We start from the raw sequence: 21,905 nt of genomic DNA on the forward strand, positions 1-21,905 counted from the left end.
TTGCAACCTCAGCCTCCCAAGTAGCTGGTATTACAGGCACACACTGGCACGCCCAGCGAATTTTTGTATTTTTAGTAAAGACGGGGTTTCACCATGTTGGCCAGACTGGTCTCGAACTCCTGAACTCAGGTGATCCACCTGCCTTGGCCTCCCAAAGTGCTGGGATTATGGGCTGCAAAGTGATCCCAGTGAGCCACTGCACCGAGCCTCTAAATTGATTTTCTAATTTTTCCTTATTTTTACTTTTTTTTCTATTTATATGCCTTTATTCTACTTTCTGTAATATTTTGACTCCATCTTCCACCCCTTACCATTGAGATTTATTTCTGTGATCATATTTTTAATTTCCAAGAGTTCTTTCTTTTTCTCTTTTTTGAGATGGAGTCACACACTGTCACCCAGTCTGGAGAACAGTGGTGTGATTTCGGATCACTGCAACTTCCGCCTCCCGGGTTCAAGTGATTCTCCTGCCTCAGCCTCCCTAGTAGTTGGGATTACAGGCATGTATCACCATGCCCGGCTAATTTTTGTATTTTTAGTAGATACGGGGTTTCACCATGTTGGCCAAGCTGGTCTCAAATTTCTGACCTCAAGTGATCCACCTGCCTCAGGCTCCCAAAGTGCTGAGATTACAGGTGTCAGCCACCGTGCCCGGCCCTTTTTCTCTGATGGTTGGTTTTTTATAGCATCCTGTTTTCCAGTTATATTATCTTCTCTTATCTCTGTAAGTGTATTAATGGTATTTGTTTTTTTTTTTTCTAAGGTATTAATTTTCCTGCATAATGTAGATTTCCTCTCAATTGCTTTATCTGGTTTCTTTATTTTTGTCTTTGTCTTTTCATGTTAGAGGTTGTGTCAGTTGTCTGATGACCCTCAACTGTCTTATTTAAGGGGCAGAACATTACACAGGTCAATCGGAAACTTTTATACTGGTGGGTTTTGTGAACTGTGACCATCACTCTAAGTTTATCTGGTTGGGCTGTCCGCTGGGGACCTCCTGGAATTAGAACCATTAGTTTATTTTTTTCTTAGCTGGTCAAATTCCCCAGAGAAGAACCTTCTAATCTTTACCATGGAGGGTACTTTCTGGCTAAGTGGGAGAAGATGACCCAGGATCTGAGTGTTCAGTTGGTAAACTTTCACCTTTCCCCTGATTTCATTACAGTTCTCATCTCCTGTTCCTGGTGTGCAGTAGACAAGAGAACTTTTGTTTTAAGGTTTCCAAGTAATAAACCTTGAATCTTCTGCTGTGGTTAAGGAGGGGCAGTCACCCAGCTCTTTGGGTGGGCAGCTCCAACTCCTTCTCTTTTTTTTTCACATACTATACAAATCATCCACTTAACGTGTACAATTCAATGTTTTTTTGTTATATTCACATATTTTTTATTCATCATTATAATCAATTTCAGAAGTTTCACCACCCTGAAAAGAAACCCCTAAACAGTCACTCCTCAGTTCCCCTCAAAACCACCAGCCCTAGGCAAACATTAATTTGCTTTCTGACTCTAGACTTTCCTAATGTAAACATTTCATATAAATTGAATCACACAATGTGTGTGTGTGTGTGTGTGTGTGTGTGTGTGTGTTCTGACTGGCCTCTTTTACTTAGCATAATGTTTTTAAGGTTTATCTACATTGTAGTATGCATCAGTGCTTCATTTTTTATTGCTGAATAATATTCCACTGTATAGACATACCACAGTTTATCCATTTATCAGTCAGTGAACATTTGGCTTGTCTCCCCCTTTTTTTGCTATTATGAATAATGCTGCTACAAACATTCATGTGCAGATTTTTGTATGGACATATGTTTTTATTTCTCGTAGGTATAAACCTAGGATTAGAATTGCTGAATTGTATAGTAACTTTATGTTTAACTTTTTGAGGAATAGCCAGACTGTTTTCCATGGTGGCTGCACCATTTTACATTCCCACCAACAGCGTGTGAGGGTTCTAATTTCTCCACCAACACTTATTATCTATCTTTTTGGTTATAGCCAACTGCTTCTTAAACTTATGTTCCACCAGTCCTCCTATTTTAGCCTCACCTTTATTCCCAAATTCCTAAGCCTGTTCAGGATTCTGCAATATCAGTCATTGCTTCTTAGCTTTCCCAGCTGCTAGCACAGGCTTCAGTTTCAGGAGTGTGCGGGTCAGTCACCATCATGGTGTGGAACTCCTGAGCCCCACAGATCTGTGTCTTCCTCTTGGTCTGGCCACTCACAAGCTGTGAGACCTTGGGTCAAATTAATGTAATTTCTCTGAGCCTTGGTTTTCTCATCTGTAAAACAGAAACATAGTAGAATGCAGCCAGGTGTGGTGGCTCACACCTGTAATCCCAGCACTATGGGAGGCTGAGGCACACAGATCACTTGAGGCCAGGAGTTTGAGGCCAGCCTGACCAACATGGCAAAACTCCATCCCTACTAAACATACAGAAATCAGGCAGGCATGGTGGAACAGGCCTGTAATCCCAACTACTCCGAGGCTGAGGTGGGAGGATTGCTTGAACCTGGGAGGCAGAGGGTACAGTGAGCTGAGATGGTGCCACTGCACTCTAGCCTAGATGACAGACCAAGATTCTGTCTCAAAAAAAAAAAGAAACGTAGCAAAATGTGAAATAGCTGGCATACAGCAGATACTGACTAAATATATTAGTCTCTTCTCTTCCCCAAACATGGTGAGTATGCAAAAAGAGAAAGACTTTATCTTTTCCCTTTAGGAATTCATGAACTAGTGGGAAAGAGAGAGACATGTATAACTCTCATTTCCTTAATTTTGAACAACTACTGTTGAGTGCCTATCAGGCATCATAAATGTGTTAGTTGTTGAGGGTACAATGTGACGAGTTTCCTGTCTTCAAATGGCTTTCCATCTGGAGGAGTCAGAACCAGAACTGGAATATGAGGCAGACAGAGTTAAGTGCCATCACACTGATACAAGGGAGCGTACAAGAATGAGAGGTATATTCTGACTGTAGTGCTAGTGCCCTACTTGGTCCACAGATTGACTGGAACATGTTAATATGGATGACTCTCAGCTCTAAGCCAACAGAACCAAACTTCACTTGGAGTCATGGTACTCTGAAATAGCAAGGCATAAAGAATAAACCAGCAGCCAAATTCTGTTCAACATTCTCTGTCACAAAATCGCTGGCCAGTGTGGCTCTGTGCCAGTTACCGAGGAAAGTAGAAAAAGAGATAAAAATCACATTTTAAAATAGGTGAGCAAAATATAACGTAGCCTGTAGGATTAAAATGAAAATGCAAAAGTTCAGCTGTGGGAGCCAAGAAAATATGAGCTTATAGAATAAATCTTAAACACTTTCTGTCATTTAATATGTTAAGGTTGCTTCTTCCTCACAGACAAACTGCTGTCGGAAACAGGGATCAAGTTATGGCCACTGCAGGACTTAGAGGTCTTAAATCTTAACCAAGTCCTTATTCACATCAGAGTGTGGCGGTTGTGTGGCTATGACTGTCAGAGATAGAAACTGGAAAGTGTAAGTTGCTAAAGAGACTGACCTCAGAAGAATCTCCTTATCTGAGTACATCACCTTTGCAGGTCCTGATACTGTAAGGACAATCTGGGATACAACACATTGAGCTTGGATCTATATGGTGTGAGGAAAAGGTTTTGAGAATAGAATATAGCATTGCACATCGTATCAGGCTATTTGTCTTCATGAAAACCTGCCTGTCAGCCCTTGTGGGCCCTAGGATAGCCTTCTACCCTCTAGCACGTTTTAGTCATTGGGAACACTGACTACTCATTCTCTCTCCTGTGGCTATTGTTGCTTGATGTAAATCATCTCCACAACCACAAGACCCACCAGCTTTACCCTCTTCCTCTTCCTCAAGTTCCTAAACACCCAACTGTTCCATTAGCCTGAATCAGCTGTTTGCTAACCGACCAGCTGGGAACATCTGGGAGTGGGTCTGGGGGAACACCTAAGCGAGTGAACTGTGCATCAAGCTTTTTCTGCCCTGAATGCACCCAACTCTTAAGGGTAGCAAAAGAGGATTCTAAAGTCAACTTTTGAAAATACTGACTAAAACAAAGTTAACCATTTTTTTCTTCTCTTAGCACATCTCACAGTCTCTGATAGTTCCAAAACCATTATGAATTTCCAAGAAAGGGATATAATATGTAGTGTTTTCCAATCTCTATCCTCCCCCCTGCCAAAACCTCAAAAAACAAAAACATTGAGAGAGACCGATTTAAGGCACTTCTGTATAATTGCAGTCAGAAGTCATGTGTGGTAACTTACTTGTACCCCTCATGTCTCTTGTGATTTTCTCTCTAATTTTAGAGTTGGATGAGATAGAGACTGTTTTATTCTTTTAGTGGCTGTTGTAAGAATCCCTAATCCTTTTCGGATGAGGGCTGAGATGAGAAGCAGGGAACCCACCCTGTGCTTTATGATGGGTGGCCTGTGAGGCCTTTGTTTTCTTGAACTCCTTATGGGTTTGGACATGTTAATTTGGAGGTAGAAGCAGGACACAGCTAAATTGCTTTAATAACAAAAATATGTGAAATTTGAAGTTCCCAGGGAAATTTCAGGAAGGAGAGAGAAGTCAGTCAGACTAAATGCTGCGTGGGAAAAAGATTAGAGAGGGAAAAGAAAACCAACAAACAAACAAGCTAATGGTAGCCCTGCTGAAATGAAGCTTTTGGGGGAGAATAGACATGTCTAATGGGAAATTTTAAGCTGTTTGCTATCAGGGATGCAGCATGAACCTCCCCTCTTGTTTCCACTGTGACATCTTCAGTGATGTTTCTGTGGCCCACAGTGCCTGAGTGTGAGTGGATTTGCTGCAGAGGTGGCACAGTGGTGGAAAGGATAGAGCTGGCCAAGGGCACGGATGTCTGGGTACCACTGATGCTGATATTCGTGTCTCATCAACTCCGCTAGGCTGTAAGCATGTGTTTATTGAATGAATGAAAAAACAAACGAATGGATATCTAAGCATATGCAGCAGGTCAGAGTTTCTCTTTAACGGAGAACAGACGAGACTGCAGCCGTTAATACAACAGATTACCACATCAAGCATTAATATGACCGATTAGTAAGTAAAGCAGGAACAGAGTATGGGCTTGATGTGTATTTGTGGAGGTAACCAATCACTGAATCAGAGAAAAAGGTGCTGTTCTCTTGGTTGTAAGCAAGTTCTTCCATGCAGAAATAACTAAAGCTTAAATCCCTGCCATGCGAACACTACTTTGATTATAAATATGTGGCCTTCCAGATTCCAAACCAAGGTCTCTTCCCTTTCTTCGGAATAAGGAGACAGTGGTGAAATACAAAGATATCACACCTCTTTGTTTTCCGTTAGACATGAACACTGTCTCACATGTGATTATTATTATTATTTTTTTTGAAACGGAGTCTCGCTCTGTTGCCCAGGCTGGAGTGTAGTGACACAATCTTCGCTCACTGCAAACTCCACCTCCTGGATTCAAGCGATTCTCCTGCCTCAGCCTCCCGAGTAGCTGGGATTACAGGTGCCCACCACCACACCCAGCTAATGTTTTGTATTTTTAGTAGAGATGGGGTTTTGCCATGTTGGCCAGGCTGACCTCAAACTCCTGACCTCAGGTAATCTGCCTGCCTCAGCCTCCCAAAGTGCTGGGATTACAGGCATGAGCCACCATGCTCCAGCATCACGTGTGATTTTATAAATACGTTGTAACAAACAAGTATTCTGAGCTTCACCACATTGTGTTTGTAGATACCATACATCTTGGGTTCTCCATAACATTTCAAGATTCAGATATAACTAGATCATGTCTCTTTTGGGGATTGAAAAAGACTATCACAGAGGCTTCATTTCCCCTATATGCCTCTCTTTCTTGAAAGCCAAGATTGTGCAGGCACGGTGGCTCATGCCTGTAGTCCCAGCACTTTGGGAGGCCGAGTCAGGCGGATCACCTGAGGTCAGGAGTTCGAGACTGGCCTGCCCAACATGGTGAAACCCCATCTCTACTAAAAATACAGAGAATTAGCTGGGCATGGTAGCAGGCGCATGTAATCCCAGTTACTTGGGAGGCTGAGGCAGGAGAATCGCTTGAACCCAGGAGGCAGAGGTTGCAGTGAGCCGAGATTGCACCACTGCACTCCAGCCTGGGCGACAAGAGAAAAATTCTGTCTCAAAAAGAAAATCAAGATAAGGGACCATGACTTACTCACCTCTGAAGCCACAGCCTGGCAGTCTCTGCCATGGTGAGTGCTAAGAACATGCCTTTGAGCTGAGCTGCCTGTGAGAGAAAGCTGTGTGCTGGGGCAGTAATGGACCCAGTCAGACAGGGTACCCTGGAAAGGCCTGGCTTTGGCACCTCTTACTTGTCATCAGAAAGTATTGACTGGGCCCAGTGGCTCACGCCTGTAATCCCAGCACTTTGGGAGGCCGAGGTGGGTGGGTCACCTAAGGTCAGGAGTTTGAGACCAGCCTGACTAATATGGTGAAACCTTGTCTCTACTGAAATTACAAAAATTAGCCAGGTGTAGTGGCAGGCGCCTGTAATCCCAGCTCCTCCGGAGGCTGAGGCAGGAGAATCGCTTGAACCCAGGAGGCAGAGGTTGCAGTGAACCAAGATCGCGCCACTGCACTCCAGCCTGAGCGACAGAGCAAGAGTCCATCTCAAAAATAAAGAAAAAAGTGTTCCTCCTGGACAGTAGACACTGGGGCCTACTTGAGGGTGGAGGGTGAGAGGAGGATGGGGATTGGAAAACTGCCTGTTGGGTACTATGCTCACTACCCGGGTGATGAAATAATCTGTCCACCAAACCCTGCAACACACAATTTACCCATGTAACAGACATGCACGTGTACCCCCGAAGCTAAAATAAAATTTGGAAAGGAAAAAAAAGTGTCCTTTAGTTGTGCAATTAATAGGAAATTGTGTCTGCACAGTGCTTGCCCCTCCTAGACCTTTACCTGGCAGAACTGTAAGTGAGCAGTTCTTTATAGATGCAATAAGGAATCTCGTGTCTACTTTAGGAATGAGATTTTAGGTCTTTTGGTAGAAAGGTTGGGTGATAAAACATCTCTCTCTCTCTCTCTCTTTTTTTTTTTGGAGATGGGGTTTCATTCTTGTTGCCCAGGCTGGAGTTCAATGGCATGATCTTGGCTCACTGCAACCTCAGCCTCCCAGGTTCAAGCGATTCTCCTACCTCAGCCTTTCAAGTAGCTGGGATTATAGGCATGTGCCACATCTGGCTAATTTTGTATTTTTAGGAGAGATGGGGTTTCACCATGTTGGCCAGGCTGGTCTCGAACTCCTGACCTCAGGTGATCCGCCCACCTCAGCCTCCCAAAGTCCTGGGATTACAAGAATGAGCCACTGCACCCGGCCGACATCTCTCTTCTTTCCATGGTGGGTCTACATTTAGGGATTTCCACAGTAAGGCTGCCTTTTGAAATGCATTTACTGCGAAACCATCAGCTGGTCCCAGTTACCCAATGGAAGGAGGGTGGGAAGGGTTTGGTTGTCATTGCAGGAGTTATGTTGGCTCCTGAGGGGCAGCAGTTAGTGAAGGAGATGACCCTGGAGCCCAGACATTTAAAAACAGGGGCTTTAGCATCAGTTGCTTAAAGATAACTTAACCCCTTGGGCGGTCGATTATTTCTGTGAGCAGAGAAGGTTTCTGTTCACAGGAAGCACGATGACAATAGTAAATTCATGCACACGTGTGAGGAAGATATCAGAAAGAAACATTGAATTAATATAGCGTGACGGGGGTGGCCAGGTGGTCCGGAAAGGCATCTCGCAGGGTCACACTTTAGCTAAGACCTGATTTTGAAGGAGTCACATTAAGAACAGAGGAAGTGCATCCCAAGCGGCGGGAGCAGACAGTGCGGAGACCCTTGCTCTCTTTTCCACAAAGCCTGGTGTGATCCGCGAGCAGAAGGAAAGCTGCCGCGACAAGCAGGGGCGATGAAGCAGGTCAAATCCTGCCCCACCCTCTGCTTCTGTGCCCCTTGCCAGGGTTAACATTGTGTCTCTTCTTCTCTCACAGACGACTTCGCAGAGGAGGAGGAGGTGCAATCCTTCGGTTACAAGCGGTTTGGTGAGTCCTAACAAAGCTGTGTTCCTTCTCAGTGGTCAACCTGGGATGCAGCCACAGGCGCTCAGAGGCCATTGGCAGGCCACTGGCAGGCCCTTCATGCACATGGGTGTTTGCGGCTCTGAGGTCCAATTTTGGTTGGAAAGTGTCTGTGTCCCGGGGGAGGGTTTCTCACGGTTCTGAGGGGCCATGGGACAGGAGCTGCACCCAGGCGTGGGGAAGTGATGGGATGTTTATGGGTCTGCTGAATGTAAAAGAGACCGCCTGCTAGACAAAGTGTGGTGGGAAAGGCAAATCTGTGACAAGACAGGGCCAAAATACCTGGAATTTTTCGATTTTGATATTCAGAAAACATCTTTGCTCAGGCCTTACACTCCTAACCTGGTGTTCATGGATGAGTGAGAGCGAGGCTTCTTCCAGGAATCCGCCTGGACACAGGTGCTCTGTGGCTGGGGAATAGCCCCCAAAGGTGACAGCACCCTGAATCCTGAAACCTGAATGTTACCTTATGTGGCACAAACGACTTTGCAGGTGTGATTAAGTTAAAGAGCTTGAGATGGGGAGACGATCCTGGGTTACCTGGGTGGGCCCTGAAAGCCATCGCAAGGGTCCTTATAAGAGAGAGGCAGGGGGAGATGTGACTGCAGAAAGAAGGTGGTGTGAGGATGGAAGCAGAGATTTTTGTTATGTGCTCTGGTCAAGGAATATAGGTGGTCATTAGAAGCTAAAAATGCAAGGGCATTAATGGATTCTTCCTTCAGAGCCTCGGGAGGGAGAGCTGTGCTTCCTGTATTTCTGTTTCAGCTGGCTGAAGGTGATTTTAGGCTTCTGGCCCCCAGAACTATAAGAGGAGAAATCTGTATTGTTTAGACCAACATGTTCATGGTAATCTGTTGCAGCAGCCGCAGGAAACTCATACACGCCCTCTGCCTCCCAGGCTGCTGCACCGGGTGCTCTTCTCTGCTTTCACCTTGCTTCTCTTTGACCTTGAAATGCCAGTGGTCATTGCAGAGTTTCAAAGGCAGCTGCAGGGATTGGAGGATTATCCCAACAGCTTGTTTCTGTGCTTGGCCAGAGGAAATGGAGAAGAATAAAGGAGAAAAGAGTGTGTGTGATTGGGAGTGTGTGTGTGTATGTGTGTGTATGTGTGTGTGTGTGTGTGTGTGAGAGAGAGAGAGAGAGAGACAGAGAGTGAATGAATCTACTTCCTGTTGCTTAAAAAAAATCCTGGCTGGACTTTGATTAAAATGAACAACCCCCAGCTGCTCTGGCTCCCGCGTTGCTCCAGCATTTTTCCTTCTGGACACACACATCTGCATTACTTTCTGGGAAAACATACGACTTTAAAATAGGAATGCAGAGGCACCAAGCTCATCTCTCCTGCATTGGTTCCCGGCAGAGTGGCCGCATGCAGCCCCGTCGCGCCTCCTCTGTGCTCCTGTTCCTCATCTACACGATTCCATGTTTCTGCGATGGGACCTTGGCCCTGTGTTCTCCTTTCCCAGGGGGGCACTCACTGAAGGCAGCAGTAGGAGTGAAGATGAAACCAAGAATTATAAAGGAGAACAAAACAAACAAAAAAAACACAGAAAGACAGGAATCAAGAGGAAAACCAAACTTGTCAAAATAAATGTGGAGATGCCTACACATTTTGGAACTCAGTAGAAATATGAAGAACCAAGAGAGAAAGTCTCTTTAGCAAGGGTGACCTTGAGAAAATTTTTTTTATAAATTTATCAGCCATCTTACCAGTTAGATGGGTGGGGATTAGATGAAAAACACACAAAAAAGCACATTGCTGACAGGTTTTAATTTATGGTGCTTAAGTTATGCATGGGAGTTGCAACAGATGACTCACAGGAGGCATGATAACCACTTACAAATATTAGCACAAACAGAGGCTGGAAGAGAATGATGCCATGCGGTACAAATAGAAGAGAGGGACGAAATTAAAGTGGGAAACCTTGGAATAGTCTATGAAAGAGACATTCCTGATGCTGAGAATTCTGGGATTCAGCCTCTAGGCAAGGTGATGGATATCCAGCATAGGGCCAGAGTAGATCTTTGCAGATGAGTCTTTGAGATGTTTGTTTTATTTTATTTTATTATTTTAGTTTTGAGACAGGGTCTTGCTCTGTCACTCAGGCTAGAGCGCAGTGGTGCAATCATAGCTCACTGTAACCTTGAATTCCTGGGCTCAAGCAATCCTCCTGCCTCAGCCTCTATGTGCCACTATGTCCAGTTAATTTTTAAATTTTTTGTAGAGACAGTGTCTTACTATCTTGCCCCAGCTGGTCTTGAACTCCTGGGCTTAAGCAATCCTCCAGTCTGAGCCTCCAAAAATGCTGAGATTATAGGTGTGAGCCACTACACCCAACTGAAATGATTTAACTCTGCCTTTATTTTCACCAATAAGGGAGCTGAGGCCCAGATAGATTAAGTCCTTGCTGAAGCAAATTAGTTGGAGCTGGGGTTAGAAGATTCTGGAGAATGTTGTTTTGGGGAAGGGCTCAGCAGTGAAGTGAAGTGGAGGTGACCTTTCAACTTGTGTGTTGTGGAGGGGACCCTGCAGCTCTGCAACCCTAAAGTCGACTGGACACCCAATCTGGTTCCACTGGGGAGGCCTCATCATGGTTATAGGGCTAGGACTCTGATTCTTTAGAAGGTAAATGGGTTTTCAATTCCTAAGAAGTGGCCAATTGAATCCAGCAGAACCCAAGAGCCCATTTCTTCAGGCATGTTTAAACTTTAACCATTAAAGGAAGATCAAGTCCCTTCCATGCAGCAGGTTGATAGTACGATGGTAGGTGGAAGGTGTCCAGAGACATGTCAATGCTCTAGGCCCTGCCCCTAATCACTCCTGTGTCTTGAAACCAGCTACTTAAATGCGGTGGGTCTCAGATGCTGCCTTTGCCCAACCAGCAGAGTGACACCTGCCAAGGTAGGTGAATCTACCTTACAGGGATTTGGTGAGGTTAAGAGAGGCGTCAGATGGACAAGTGCTTTGAAATTACAACACTATAATAACACAAGACTGTATTATCACTCTCCTGAGATTTGGGGCTATTCGCACTCTCTCAACATTTTGGTACAGCCAATGCATAATATCAAAGTGTGACAGACCTGAAAACTTATTCCTGAAGAAATGTAAAGGTGTGATTTTCTTCTAAAGACAGTAACATTGTAGCCTTTTATAGTTGCAAAAATAGACTGGATAACATAGAGGGTTCAGTTATTGTTTAATTTTAGGTATATGTTGCTTATGCAAGTATGATAAACACAACCCGAAATTAAGACTACAGATGAGCCAGAGGTCGGTTATTCACAGGGCAAAGGGTCATTGTTTTAGCAAATCACTACTGAGTGGGCCTGTTTCCAAAGTGAATTCATATACAGTTATTATTCAGAGGTGTTTGCTACATAAATTCAAGGCTGTTTACATAATAATATTGTGCTTTTTCAAATTTAGCATATTATTACAGTAAAGAGCAAAATGCACGATCTTTTCCAGTGATCTGGCATGGTATTCTATTTGGTGCAGTCATCCCTTGTTTACTCAGGGATTCATTATTGCATTTTAGTCTCAGCCAGGTCTTCTGTTTTTCTTCAGTCTTTCCATATACCAAGCTTGTTCAGCCCCATTCCCAAAGTTCTGGGCAGGTGTCTAAAGAGGAGATGGAGTTTGGTCTGATGGTTTTGCCACTTCTTTGCTCCTCTAACAAAAGCGTCAATGAGGGGAGACTTTGAAGGGTTAATTAAGTGAGCATTTTCAAGCTTTACTCAGGCTTTGAGGGTCAGCATTTCTTGGCCTCAGTATGCAGAGCTAATTGGGACGTAACTATAGTTACAATTTGGCAGAATTCCTTTTTTGGGACATGAGGTACCAGTATATTAATTTTTATTTTCCATAGATATGATATATACTACCACGAAAGTGACATTTTTCTACTTATTTCCCAGTTACTGTTTTCATTCAAAGCCTCACACATGGCTCTAGAATCCTTTATTATTATGCTTAGCAGAAAGGGAAAGAGAGGCAGCACCACCCCCATGGCCTGAGCTCTCCCTCTGGAACCTGCATTCTCCATTTCTGCGCTGGGGGGCGCTAGACTTACTTTGTTTGATTGGTCGCAATGGGTTCTCTTCTGTTATTTTTGGAATCTGATCGGGTATGATAATAGACGTCCAAAGTTAGGATGATGGAGGAGCAAGAGATACATGGTTCAGCCTGTGAAAATCACGGGTGGAGTTAAGGGTTTCCAGTGAGCAACTGTGGGCAGCTGGGAACATTTGTTGTTTGTATTTGGCAAACAAAACTTTGAGAGAATTGCTTCTTTGGGGCTCAGGGATAGGAATTATTAATAGCTATGAGAGAAAAAGATCTGAAAAATGGCAAACTGTGAAACAGTAACAAAAAGTAAAAGGAAGCATTTTCTATGGAGTAGAATTCAAGTTTTTTTGTGAAAACTAAGTGGGAGAGTTCTAAGGGGATTGCTGAAAAATTATTTAGGGGTTACAGTCCAAAACAGGGTATCAGATGCCTTTTCCTTTGCGATCAGTGTGTTCTTTGAAGCAAGTCCTTGAATAGTTTTGTTTATCCACAACTTCACAGGCCTCTCTATAGCTGTAGCTTCAAACAAGCCAGGCTTTAACTTTCCCCTTTCTTTCCTCGAAAAATAGTTGCAGATTAGCAAGTGTATTTTTAACAGTTTGGCCCACACGGTGCCGGGCATGTTGAAGCAGCCTGATAAATCTGTGTTGAAGAGAATTCAGCCCTGCCCCTCAGTTCCCCTGCCTCATGCCTTACCGTCACCTTCCCCTCCTTCTAAACCCAGCCTCCAAAGAGATAAACATATGGAACTTCAAATTCATGACTCTAGTTAAATTATTGAGCTGTTTCTTGCCAAGAGGTTTAGAGAAACTAATGTCTAAAAGCATAGAGGACTACTGAGGCTTCTGAAAAATCACAGCACGGATATGCTTAACCATATAGCCAGAAAGCAAGGTTCTTTCTGAGGCGCATGGTGAGTGTATACTTTTAATGCCAAGAGATTGAAAGAGTTTACCAAGAGGATGCCAAACTCTCTTTGGGAAGCCGCTCAAGATAAACATTTGGATGCCTCTACTTCTTGTTGCTGGGCTTGTAGGGAGCAGGCTGCCTGTCTCCCCTCTCCTGGGACTCTTCCCGGAAGCCTGGTTCATCTTCTAATTTGGAGAAGGTGTCGATTTGAAGCCATCTATCTCCGACAAGGAGGGCTCCAGGCATCCCTTTCACCACAGCCCTGCAGAAGGCTGACCCATTCCCTGATGGGAATGCCAGGAATTTCCATCATTTCCTGTGGGGAACGACTGAATAAGCCCAGTGAGAGGCTGTCCTTCCAGAGGCACCTTTTCCAAACATTCCTAAGTGAGGCACAGGACTGACACTGGGAGGAAGTTGAAGGGCAAGGGAACAGTGGAACTTGGTACCCCCGGTAGGGTGTCTTTGAAATGTCCAAAACCATTTGCATCAAGTTAAGGGGAGAGTTTCATTTATGTGGTTTTACAAATCCTAATGGAGTTGGTATTTCTGATTTTATTTATTTACTTTTTCAAGACAGAGTTTTGCTCTTTTTTGCCCAGGCTGGAGTGCAGTGGTGTGATCTCGGCTCACTGCAACCTCCGCCTCCCGGGTTCAAGTGATTCTCTTGCCTCAGCCTCCTGAGTAGCTGGGACTACAGGCGCCCACCACCACGCCGGGCTAACTTATTATTATTTTTGGTAGAGACGGGGTTTTATCATGTCGGCCAGGCTGGTCTTGAACTCCTGACCTCAGGTGATCCACCGCCTTGGCCTCCCAAAGTGCAGGGATTATAGGCGTGAGACACCACGCCTGGCCTCCGATTTAATAAGAATTCAGTGTCAAAATGGCATGTGGGGAACTCAGTGCAAAAGAGATTCTCAGGCTGACTCAGCTGGAAGGGAAGTCACAGAGTAGCTCTTTATCTGGCCCCGTATCTTCTGCTTCCAGGCAGACAGGTGCGGCTCCTAAATGCCGAGAAAGGGAGTTCGTTGGCTGTCACTTTTTTTTATATAACCTGAGGAGATTTCATACACTTTATCACTATACATGATAACCACAGGCTCCCTTGGCAACACCATGCACCTACGTTTCCCTTCTGCCTGCCAAGAGGACTTCTCACTGGTTAGGTCAGACCCTCCTTGCCTTGTCTTTCCTGCCCATCAGTAAAAAAAAGGTTCAACACCACATTCCATGTGATTATGAGTTTTTTTATTTTTTTTTGAGACGGCGTCTCGCTCTGTCACCCAGGCTGGAGTGCAGTGGTGCGATCTCAGCTCACTGCAAGCTCCGCCTCCCGGGTTCACGCCATTCTCCTGCCTCAGCCTCCCGAGTAGCTGGGACTACAGGCGCCCGCCACCAGGCCCAGCTAATTTTGTTTTGTATTTTTCAGTAGAGATGGGGTTGCACAGTGTTAGCCAGGATGGCCTCGATCTCCTGACCTCGTGATCCGCCCACCTTGGCCTTCCAAAGTGCTGGGATTACAGGCGTGAGCCACCGTGCCCGGCCGATTATGATCTTTTTTAAACCTTGTGAAGAGAAAGTCATGTGAAAGAAACCATTAAATGCTCCTTTGTGGATATCTATTATGTGCCCGGTGGTTTCCCACCCATTAGTTCATTGAATTCCCCCAGAAACCCTTTGAGGTGGGAATTATATGTGGTTTACAGGTGAGAGCCAAAGCTCCCAAGGTTGGTGGCATGGCCAATGTTGGAGTTAAGCCTGATTTCAGGCCTCAGTGTTCTTTCTGCTCTACTCGTGGCTCGGAAGCTCACAGACACGGCCATACTCAAGCATCCCAAAATTTTCATGGAAAAGCAAGTCACCATAAATGATCCTGGACTAAATCAGCAGCTGTTGATATGGTCGCATATTTCACAATTTCATAGTATGTGTCGTATTGAACACTTGAACCCTGATTTTTCCACCATTTAAAGTACAACTCCTCCTCCCCACTTTCCCTGGTTTTCATTCACTTATGAATCCTGGTAGGGCTGTGGGAAGGAGAAGGGCGGAATAATTTGTTTATCCAACAATTGGGTTGAAACTGAATGTGGTTTGTTTTTATTTTTGGAAAAGTTAAAGAAAAAAAATCTACTCAGCTCTGTTTTGGTTAAGACAGCATGAAGACATTTCGGTTGTTTCCAGTGTTTGTTGTTAAGGGGTAGAGTGGGAAAGAGTTTCCCTTTTGCTGGCAACTGCAAGCAACTAAGACAGATGGACTCTGAAACTTTCCTTAAAGATTTGAGTTGAGGCCAGGCGCGGTGGCTCATGCCTGTAATCCCAGCACTTTAGGAGGCCGAGGCGGGTGGATCACCTGAGGTCAGGAGTTCGAGATTAGCCAGACCAACATGGAGAAACCCTGTCTCTACTAAAAATACAAAATTAGCTGGGTATGGTGGCAGGCGCCTGTAATCCCAGCTACTCGGAGAGGCTGAGGCAGGAGAATCGCTTGAACCTGGGAGGCGGAGGTTGCAGTGAGCCGAGATAGCGCCCCTGCACTCCAGCCTGGGCGACAGAGCGAAACTCCGTTTCAAAAAAAAAGAGAGATTTGAGCTGGAGATTTGACCTGTTCATTTGGAGGCCCCTTGGGAAGAGGAAAGCGGTCTCCCTGGGCCATGGATTTTGAGAAAAAACTACGGTCCTCTGCAAAGTTGTAAACTAGAGTGTCTCTTTTTCTCTCTCACTTTTTCCCTGGTGCCCTTTGTGTTCAGTCTATACTATGGGGTTGTGGGGAAGGTGGTGCCCAGGAAGCAAGGCTTTAGAGTTAGACAGTCCTGATTCGCATAATGGTTTTGTCTTTCACCAGCTAAGCCTCATTTTGCGTATCTGTGAAATGGGTATGACAAGTATATGGTGTGTATTCTTTGCAGGATATATCGATTATAAAACTGTAATATATGTGGGAGCCAAATATACAGTAGGTCTGCACTAAATTGTGGCTATTATTAAACTGCTGACTGCTCCCACCCCTCCCACTCTGCTCTTTCCTCTCTCCCAGGCCCTGACATTCTATCTTTGGTGTTGCCCCAGGTCTCCCCTTGTGAAGCCCAGCAGTCCTCATTCTCTCTGATCCTTCTCACCTTATTCCCTCCCTCCATCAAAATCTTGCTACCCTCCCTCCATCAAAATCTTACTACCCTCCCTCCATCAAAATCTTACTACCCTCCCTCCTATGTTCTGTCCCCTGCAGCAGCCTAGTAATTTGTTCAGGGAATTCCAAAGCAGTCTATTTTCTTTTCTTCTGTTATTTTTCTTTCTTCTTCTTCTTCTTTTTTTTTTTTTTTTTTTGAGACAGGGCCTCACTCTGTCACCCAGGCTGGAGTGCAGTGGTGCCATCACTGCAGCCTTGACTTCTGGGCTTAGGCCATCCCCTCACCTCAGCCTCCCAAGTAGCTGGGGCCACAAGCACAGGCTACCACTCTAGGCTGATTTTTTAAAAATTATTTTTTGTAGAGATGGGGTCTCATTATGTTGCCTAAGCTGGTCTCAAACTCCTGGCTTCAAATGACCATCGTGGCCCCAGCCTCCTAAAGTGCTGGGATTGCAGATGTGAGCTACCATGCCTGGCCAGGAGTCCATTTTCTTGCAGGACATTTTATTTTATTTTATTTTATTTTATTTTTTTTTGAGACGGAGTCTTGCTCTGTCACCCAGGCTGGAGTGCAGTGGCCAGATCTCGGCTCACTGCAAGCTCCACCTCCCGGGTTCACGCCATTCTCTTGCCTCAGCCTCCCGAGTAGCTGGGACTACAGGCACCCGCCACCTCGCCCAGCTAGTTTTTTTTTTATAATTTTTAGTAGAGACGGGGTTTCACCGTGTTAGCCAGGATGGTCTTGATCTCCTGACCTCGTGATCCGCCCGTCTCGGCCTCCCAAAGTGCTGGGATTACAGGCTTGAGCCACCGCGCCCGGCCGGCAGGACATTTAAAAAAGTGTAAAGGGTTAGTGGCCATCAGTAAAGAATAATACTCTGAAGGAAGGTAGCATACTGAGGGGTTGGAGCAGCTGCCATGGAGAGTTGGCCTGTCATCGTGGCTAAGAGAATGTATGCTGGAGCCAGACTGCCTAGGTTCAGTTTCCAGCTTTGCCAGTTATGAGTGAGTAGCCTTGGGCGAATTAACCTCTCAGTGCCTGAGTGTCCTCCTCTAGAATATAGGGATAACTATATTGTCTGCCTGTAGGGTTCTTGTGAGAACTGAACAAGTTAATACTCAGAGTAATGCCTTGTGCCTGGAATACATACATAATCCATTTGAGATGGATGTAATGTATGTATTATAAAAAGTGGCACAAATGGTCACAAGGTGGCTACAGTGGGTACAGGCTTTGTTTCAGTGCCTTTTTTTTAAGAGGCAAAGCAACTTTCCCAGGGGCCTTCTGTCTACTTTCCCTGTCATCTCATTGACCAACATTGAGTCACAAGTCCTTTTCGAAATTAGTTATGTACAAAGGGAATGGGCGGTCTCTGGTTGGCTTGGACTAATTATTTGGGGAGGAATGGTTGGTGAGGAATTAAGCACTCTGGCCACTATTATTACTTGTAACAATAATATCTATAATACATAATGTAATATCATTATATTTCAAATGTAATACTGTTATACAATAATTATTAAAAAGCAATATAATTTATATTATTTATATAATCAGATACATTATTATTTATAATTTGTTTCACTTATAAAATTATCTTATTTTATATAAAATTAAAAAGTTCAGTTTATTCATAAAATAATTACAAGTTTACTTCCTAATTGTAACCTTGCTATAAATGAAGCTACAAGGTGCTGTTCTAGTTTTTGACAGTTTATAAAAGGAGAAGACATCAAAAACAAGACATCAGCATAATAGAGAAGTGAATGAATGAACAAAAGTCATTTTGTTTTCTGGCTCAGTATTCTCTAGAGTCTTAAGCAGATTTTGAAGAAAAAAAATTTTTTTTTCAGAAGAGGAACTAAAAAAAAAAGAAAAAAAATGAGAAAGTTCCAAATCTTAGTGAATATAGCTCTTGCCACATGAAACATTGTGAAATTGGTCTCCTGCTCTGAGTCATCACTATAAACGCTTTCTGCTTCTTCCGATATTTTATTTTTATTCTTTTTATAGGTTTTTTGGGGAATACTGACATTTGGCCCTGATTGACACATGCTCCTCTTTTTATACACTCTGGTAGTTGTATTTTTTTAATAAGTGTGACTATTTCCATGCACAGATCAATTTCTTTCACATGTTGCAGAAGGTGGAGGAATTGAGACTTGTCAGGAAAACAAGAGAATCAAACTCAGAAGTCTGCAAAGGTTCTGGCAGAAATCCACACTGCATTCTTATTCCCAAGGACTGCAGATGCCCTATAATCTCTAATATTTGAAACAACCTTTCTAACATATCATTCTCATTCTGTGAAACAGGAAAATGTAAAAGTAAAATTAGTGCTGACATGTAAGATCTCAAACCTTCAACCTAAGATCAAGATTTCTACAGCAGTTTAAATATGTAAGAAATAACTATGTTCTTCCTCTTGTTAAAAGCATTTGGATGTTTAGTTAGTTATTTTAGAGACAAGGTCTTAATCTATCACTCAAGCTAGAGTTCAGTGGCACGATCATAGCTCACTGCAGCCTTGAACTCCTGGACTCAGGTGATTCTCCCACCTCAGCCTCCTGAGTAGCTAGGAATACAGGCATATATCACCATGCCTAGTTAATTAAAAAAATTTTTTGGCCGGGCGTGTTGGCTCACGCCTGTAATCCCAGCACTTTGGGAGGCCGAGGCAGGCGGATCACGAGGTCAGGAGATCGAGACCATAGTGAAACACCATCTCTACTAAAAATACAAAAAATTAGCTGGGCAGTGGTGGCCACCCATCCCAGCTACTCAGGAGGCTGGGGCAGGAGAATGGCGTGAACCCAGGAGGCGGAACTTGCAGTGAGCTGAGATCGCACCACTGCACTCTAGCCTGGGCGACAGAGTGAGACTCTGTCTCAAAAAAAAAAAAAAAAAAGATAAAAAATTCCTGGCCTTAAGTGATCCTCCTACCTTGGCCTTCCAAAGTGTTGGGATTCCTGGGGTAAGCCATTGCACCTGCCTGATAAAATATATCAAGATATAATGATTGTCCCACCTCATGTTTTACATAGAAGTCTTATGATTGAATTGCTTTTGGAAATCATTGAGGGGAAATATAAATACTTATAATTCTGATACACATTCTCCAAATGCCTTCCATATGCCATGAACCGTGGTACAAAGATGGATAAAACAAAATTCCCACTTATCATTTCATTTGCCAGCATCAACACTTATTCATTCATCTTGTTTCAATTTCTTGGAAAACAAAAGTTATAAAAATAAATCTTTATGGAAGCAAAAATTTTCTCCTAAAGATGTCCATGCTGGCAGTGAGGCCTCATCAAGGCTTCCCAAACACAGTCATACAGTATATATAGAATCAGAAGCTCCCATTTTGTGCTGAAAATGATAGGAAGTAGGGTGTCAGGGATCCAGATATAAATTCTGCAGGTGTGAGTAAAAAACGAGTAAAACAGTTGGGGGCGGGGGAGTCCATTAGTCCAGGGAAGAAGAGAGTGCAACATTAATGGAAATATGGGGACGAGATGCAGGCCTTCAGCAGTTCCCTTTTCTTGGGAGATGTATGCACCTTGTGAGACTTGTTGAGAAATAGAAGCAAGCAGGACTCTTGGGAAAGTGTCATTCTTAGTCCTGCATATGAAAGTGATGTGACGTTTACTACCTATCCATAATGTGTTGGGCACCATGGACAGTAAAGAAGGGAGACATGGCCTTTTGGCTCTGGGAATTTCACATGTAATAAAAAATAGGTTTTTCAAACAGCAGTGTATTTGCATAAGAGAAAAATATCAGCCAATCTACAAATTGCCTCCTCTCACCCGCAGAATTTCCACAGGCACAATACAGGGCACTACATGCCAAATGGACCGTGAGCCCTCTCTTGCTTCTGTCTGGGGGTGTTCTAGGTTCAGTACTGGCAAAGCTTCAATGGTTTCCAAATAAGGTTGGGAACTCCTCTTTGCCCCCACCTCTCTCTCTCTGTGCAAGTGAAGAAAACTTGTATGAAGTCTCTTTCCTTTGTCCCTCAGAAAAGGTTGGGGACGAGGTGTGAGAATCTGTTTGATATAAACCTGTAAAAGAAGTTTGGAAGGCAATATCCTTCCATGTGCTGAGCACGCCATTGGCCACAGCTGTTACTAAACTGCTGCCATGTGAAGCCGCTCTGCTGATTAATAGCAGCTACGTTCATTTAAAGCACAGTTCACAAAGAGTGTAATAAAATGATGTGGTTCAGAAGCCTTTGCTATTTGGTCCACTCTTGATAGACTAAAATGTACCTCCGATAAACAGTGAAGTCCGTGAATAAGATATCAGAAGGCCCAAATGACCTTAGGTAAATTTGCACTGCCAGTCTTTAAATGTTCTTGTTATGGAACGAGGGATACAAGACTACCTATGTTTCAGGGACATTGTGAGGATGAACTAATGCAAGTGAAGTGCTTAGCACAATGCCTGGCCCTTAAAAGGTACTCCTTAAATGCTCATTATTTACTAAGAGAGAAAGACAAAGATGGGGAATTAAAGTTTACCCAAAAAAAAAAAAAAAAAATGAGTTTATGAGTTCAGTATTTCATTTGTGTCTCTCATATGTGTATGTGAATATACACTCTGTGTGTTTAGCTATTTAAAGAGTTCTGAATTGGAAGCATGGAGATCAGAATTATAGCCTTTCTTTTGCTACACACTAACTAGCTATGTGAATTTTGCAAAATGATATAAACTCTCTGGGTCTCAAATAAGCTCTTCTGCAAAATAAAAGGGTTAGGGCAGATGATTTCAGAGGTTTCTTTAGGCTATACAGTGTTATGGGTTTGTGTCTATATAATGTGATTCAAGGTTCAAGAATCTATTCTGCCACTGTATTTGATTTTTTTTTTTTTTTTTGAGACGGAGTCTCACTCTGTCGCTCAGGCTGGAGTGCAGTGGCGCGATCTTGGCTCACTGCAACCTCCGCCTCCCAGGTTTAAGCGATTCTCCTGCCTCAGCCTCCTGAGCAGCTGGGACTACAGGCACGCACCACCACACTCAGCTAATTTTTGTATTTTTAGTAGAGATGGGGTTTCACCATATTGGCCAAGCTGGTCTTGAACTCCTGACCTTGTGATCCACCTGTCTCAACCTCCCAAAGTGCTGGGATTACAGGTGTGAGCCACTGCACCTGGCCTGATTTTTTTTTTTTTTTTTTTTTTTTTTTGAGACGGAGTCTGGCTCTGTTGCCCAGGCTGGAGTGCAGTGGCCGGATCTCAGCTCACTGCAAGCCCCGCCTCCTGGGTTCACGCCATTCTCCTGCCTCAGCCTCCCGAGTAGCTGGGAGTACAGGCGCCCGCCACCTCGCCCGGCTAATTTTTTTTGTATTTTAGTAGAGACGGGGTTTCACCGTGTTAGCCAGGATGGTCTCGATCTCCTGAACTCGTGATCCGCCCGTCTCGGCCTCCCAAAGTGCTGGGATTACAGGCTTGAGCCAGCGCGCCCGGCCCTGATTTTTAAAATATATTACTTTTTACTCTTCCTTATTCCAACATTTCAAAATAAATATTTTGTATCTTTATTATGGATCTATCTTCCCAGGTATCTGATGTAAAATTTAGTTGGCAAAAATTGTCAGATGGAAAACTTGCATTAGTTTTTTTCACAAATCTTAGTAATCTCAAAACTATTGGTTTTCCATTTGGCTATAAGTTATTTT

At 43.9% G+C, this 21,905-nt stretch overlaps 1 protein-coding gene across 1 annotated transcript in view; it reads left to right on the forward strand.

The window, feature by feature from the left end:
* The window catches only part of COLEC12 (collectin subfamily member 12), a 183,603-nt gene that overhangs the window by 12,571 nt on the left and 149,127 nt on the right, over nt 1-21,905 (forward strand). Inside the window, exon 2 of the mRNA XM_025365647.1 lies at nt 8,021-8,071. Within this exon, the coding sequence (XP_025221432.1) occupies nt 8,021-8,071 (51 nt within the window). The remainder of the gene's footprint in view (nt 1-8,020; nt 8,072-21,905) is intronic.

Source organism: Theropithecus gelada, chromosome 18, assembly GCF_003255815.1.
Source record: "Theropithecus gelada isolate Dixy chromosome 18, Tgel_1.0, whole genome shotgun sequence".
In the NCBI taxonomy this organism is placed as follows: domain Eukaryota; kingdom Metazoa; phylum Chordata; class Mammalia; order Primates; family Cercopithecidae; genus Theropithecus; species Theropithecus gelada.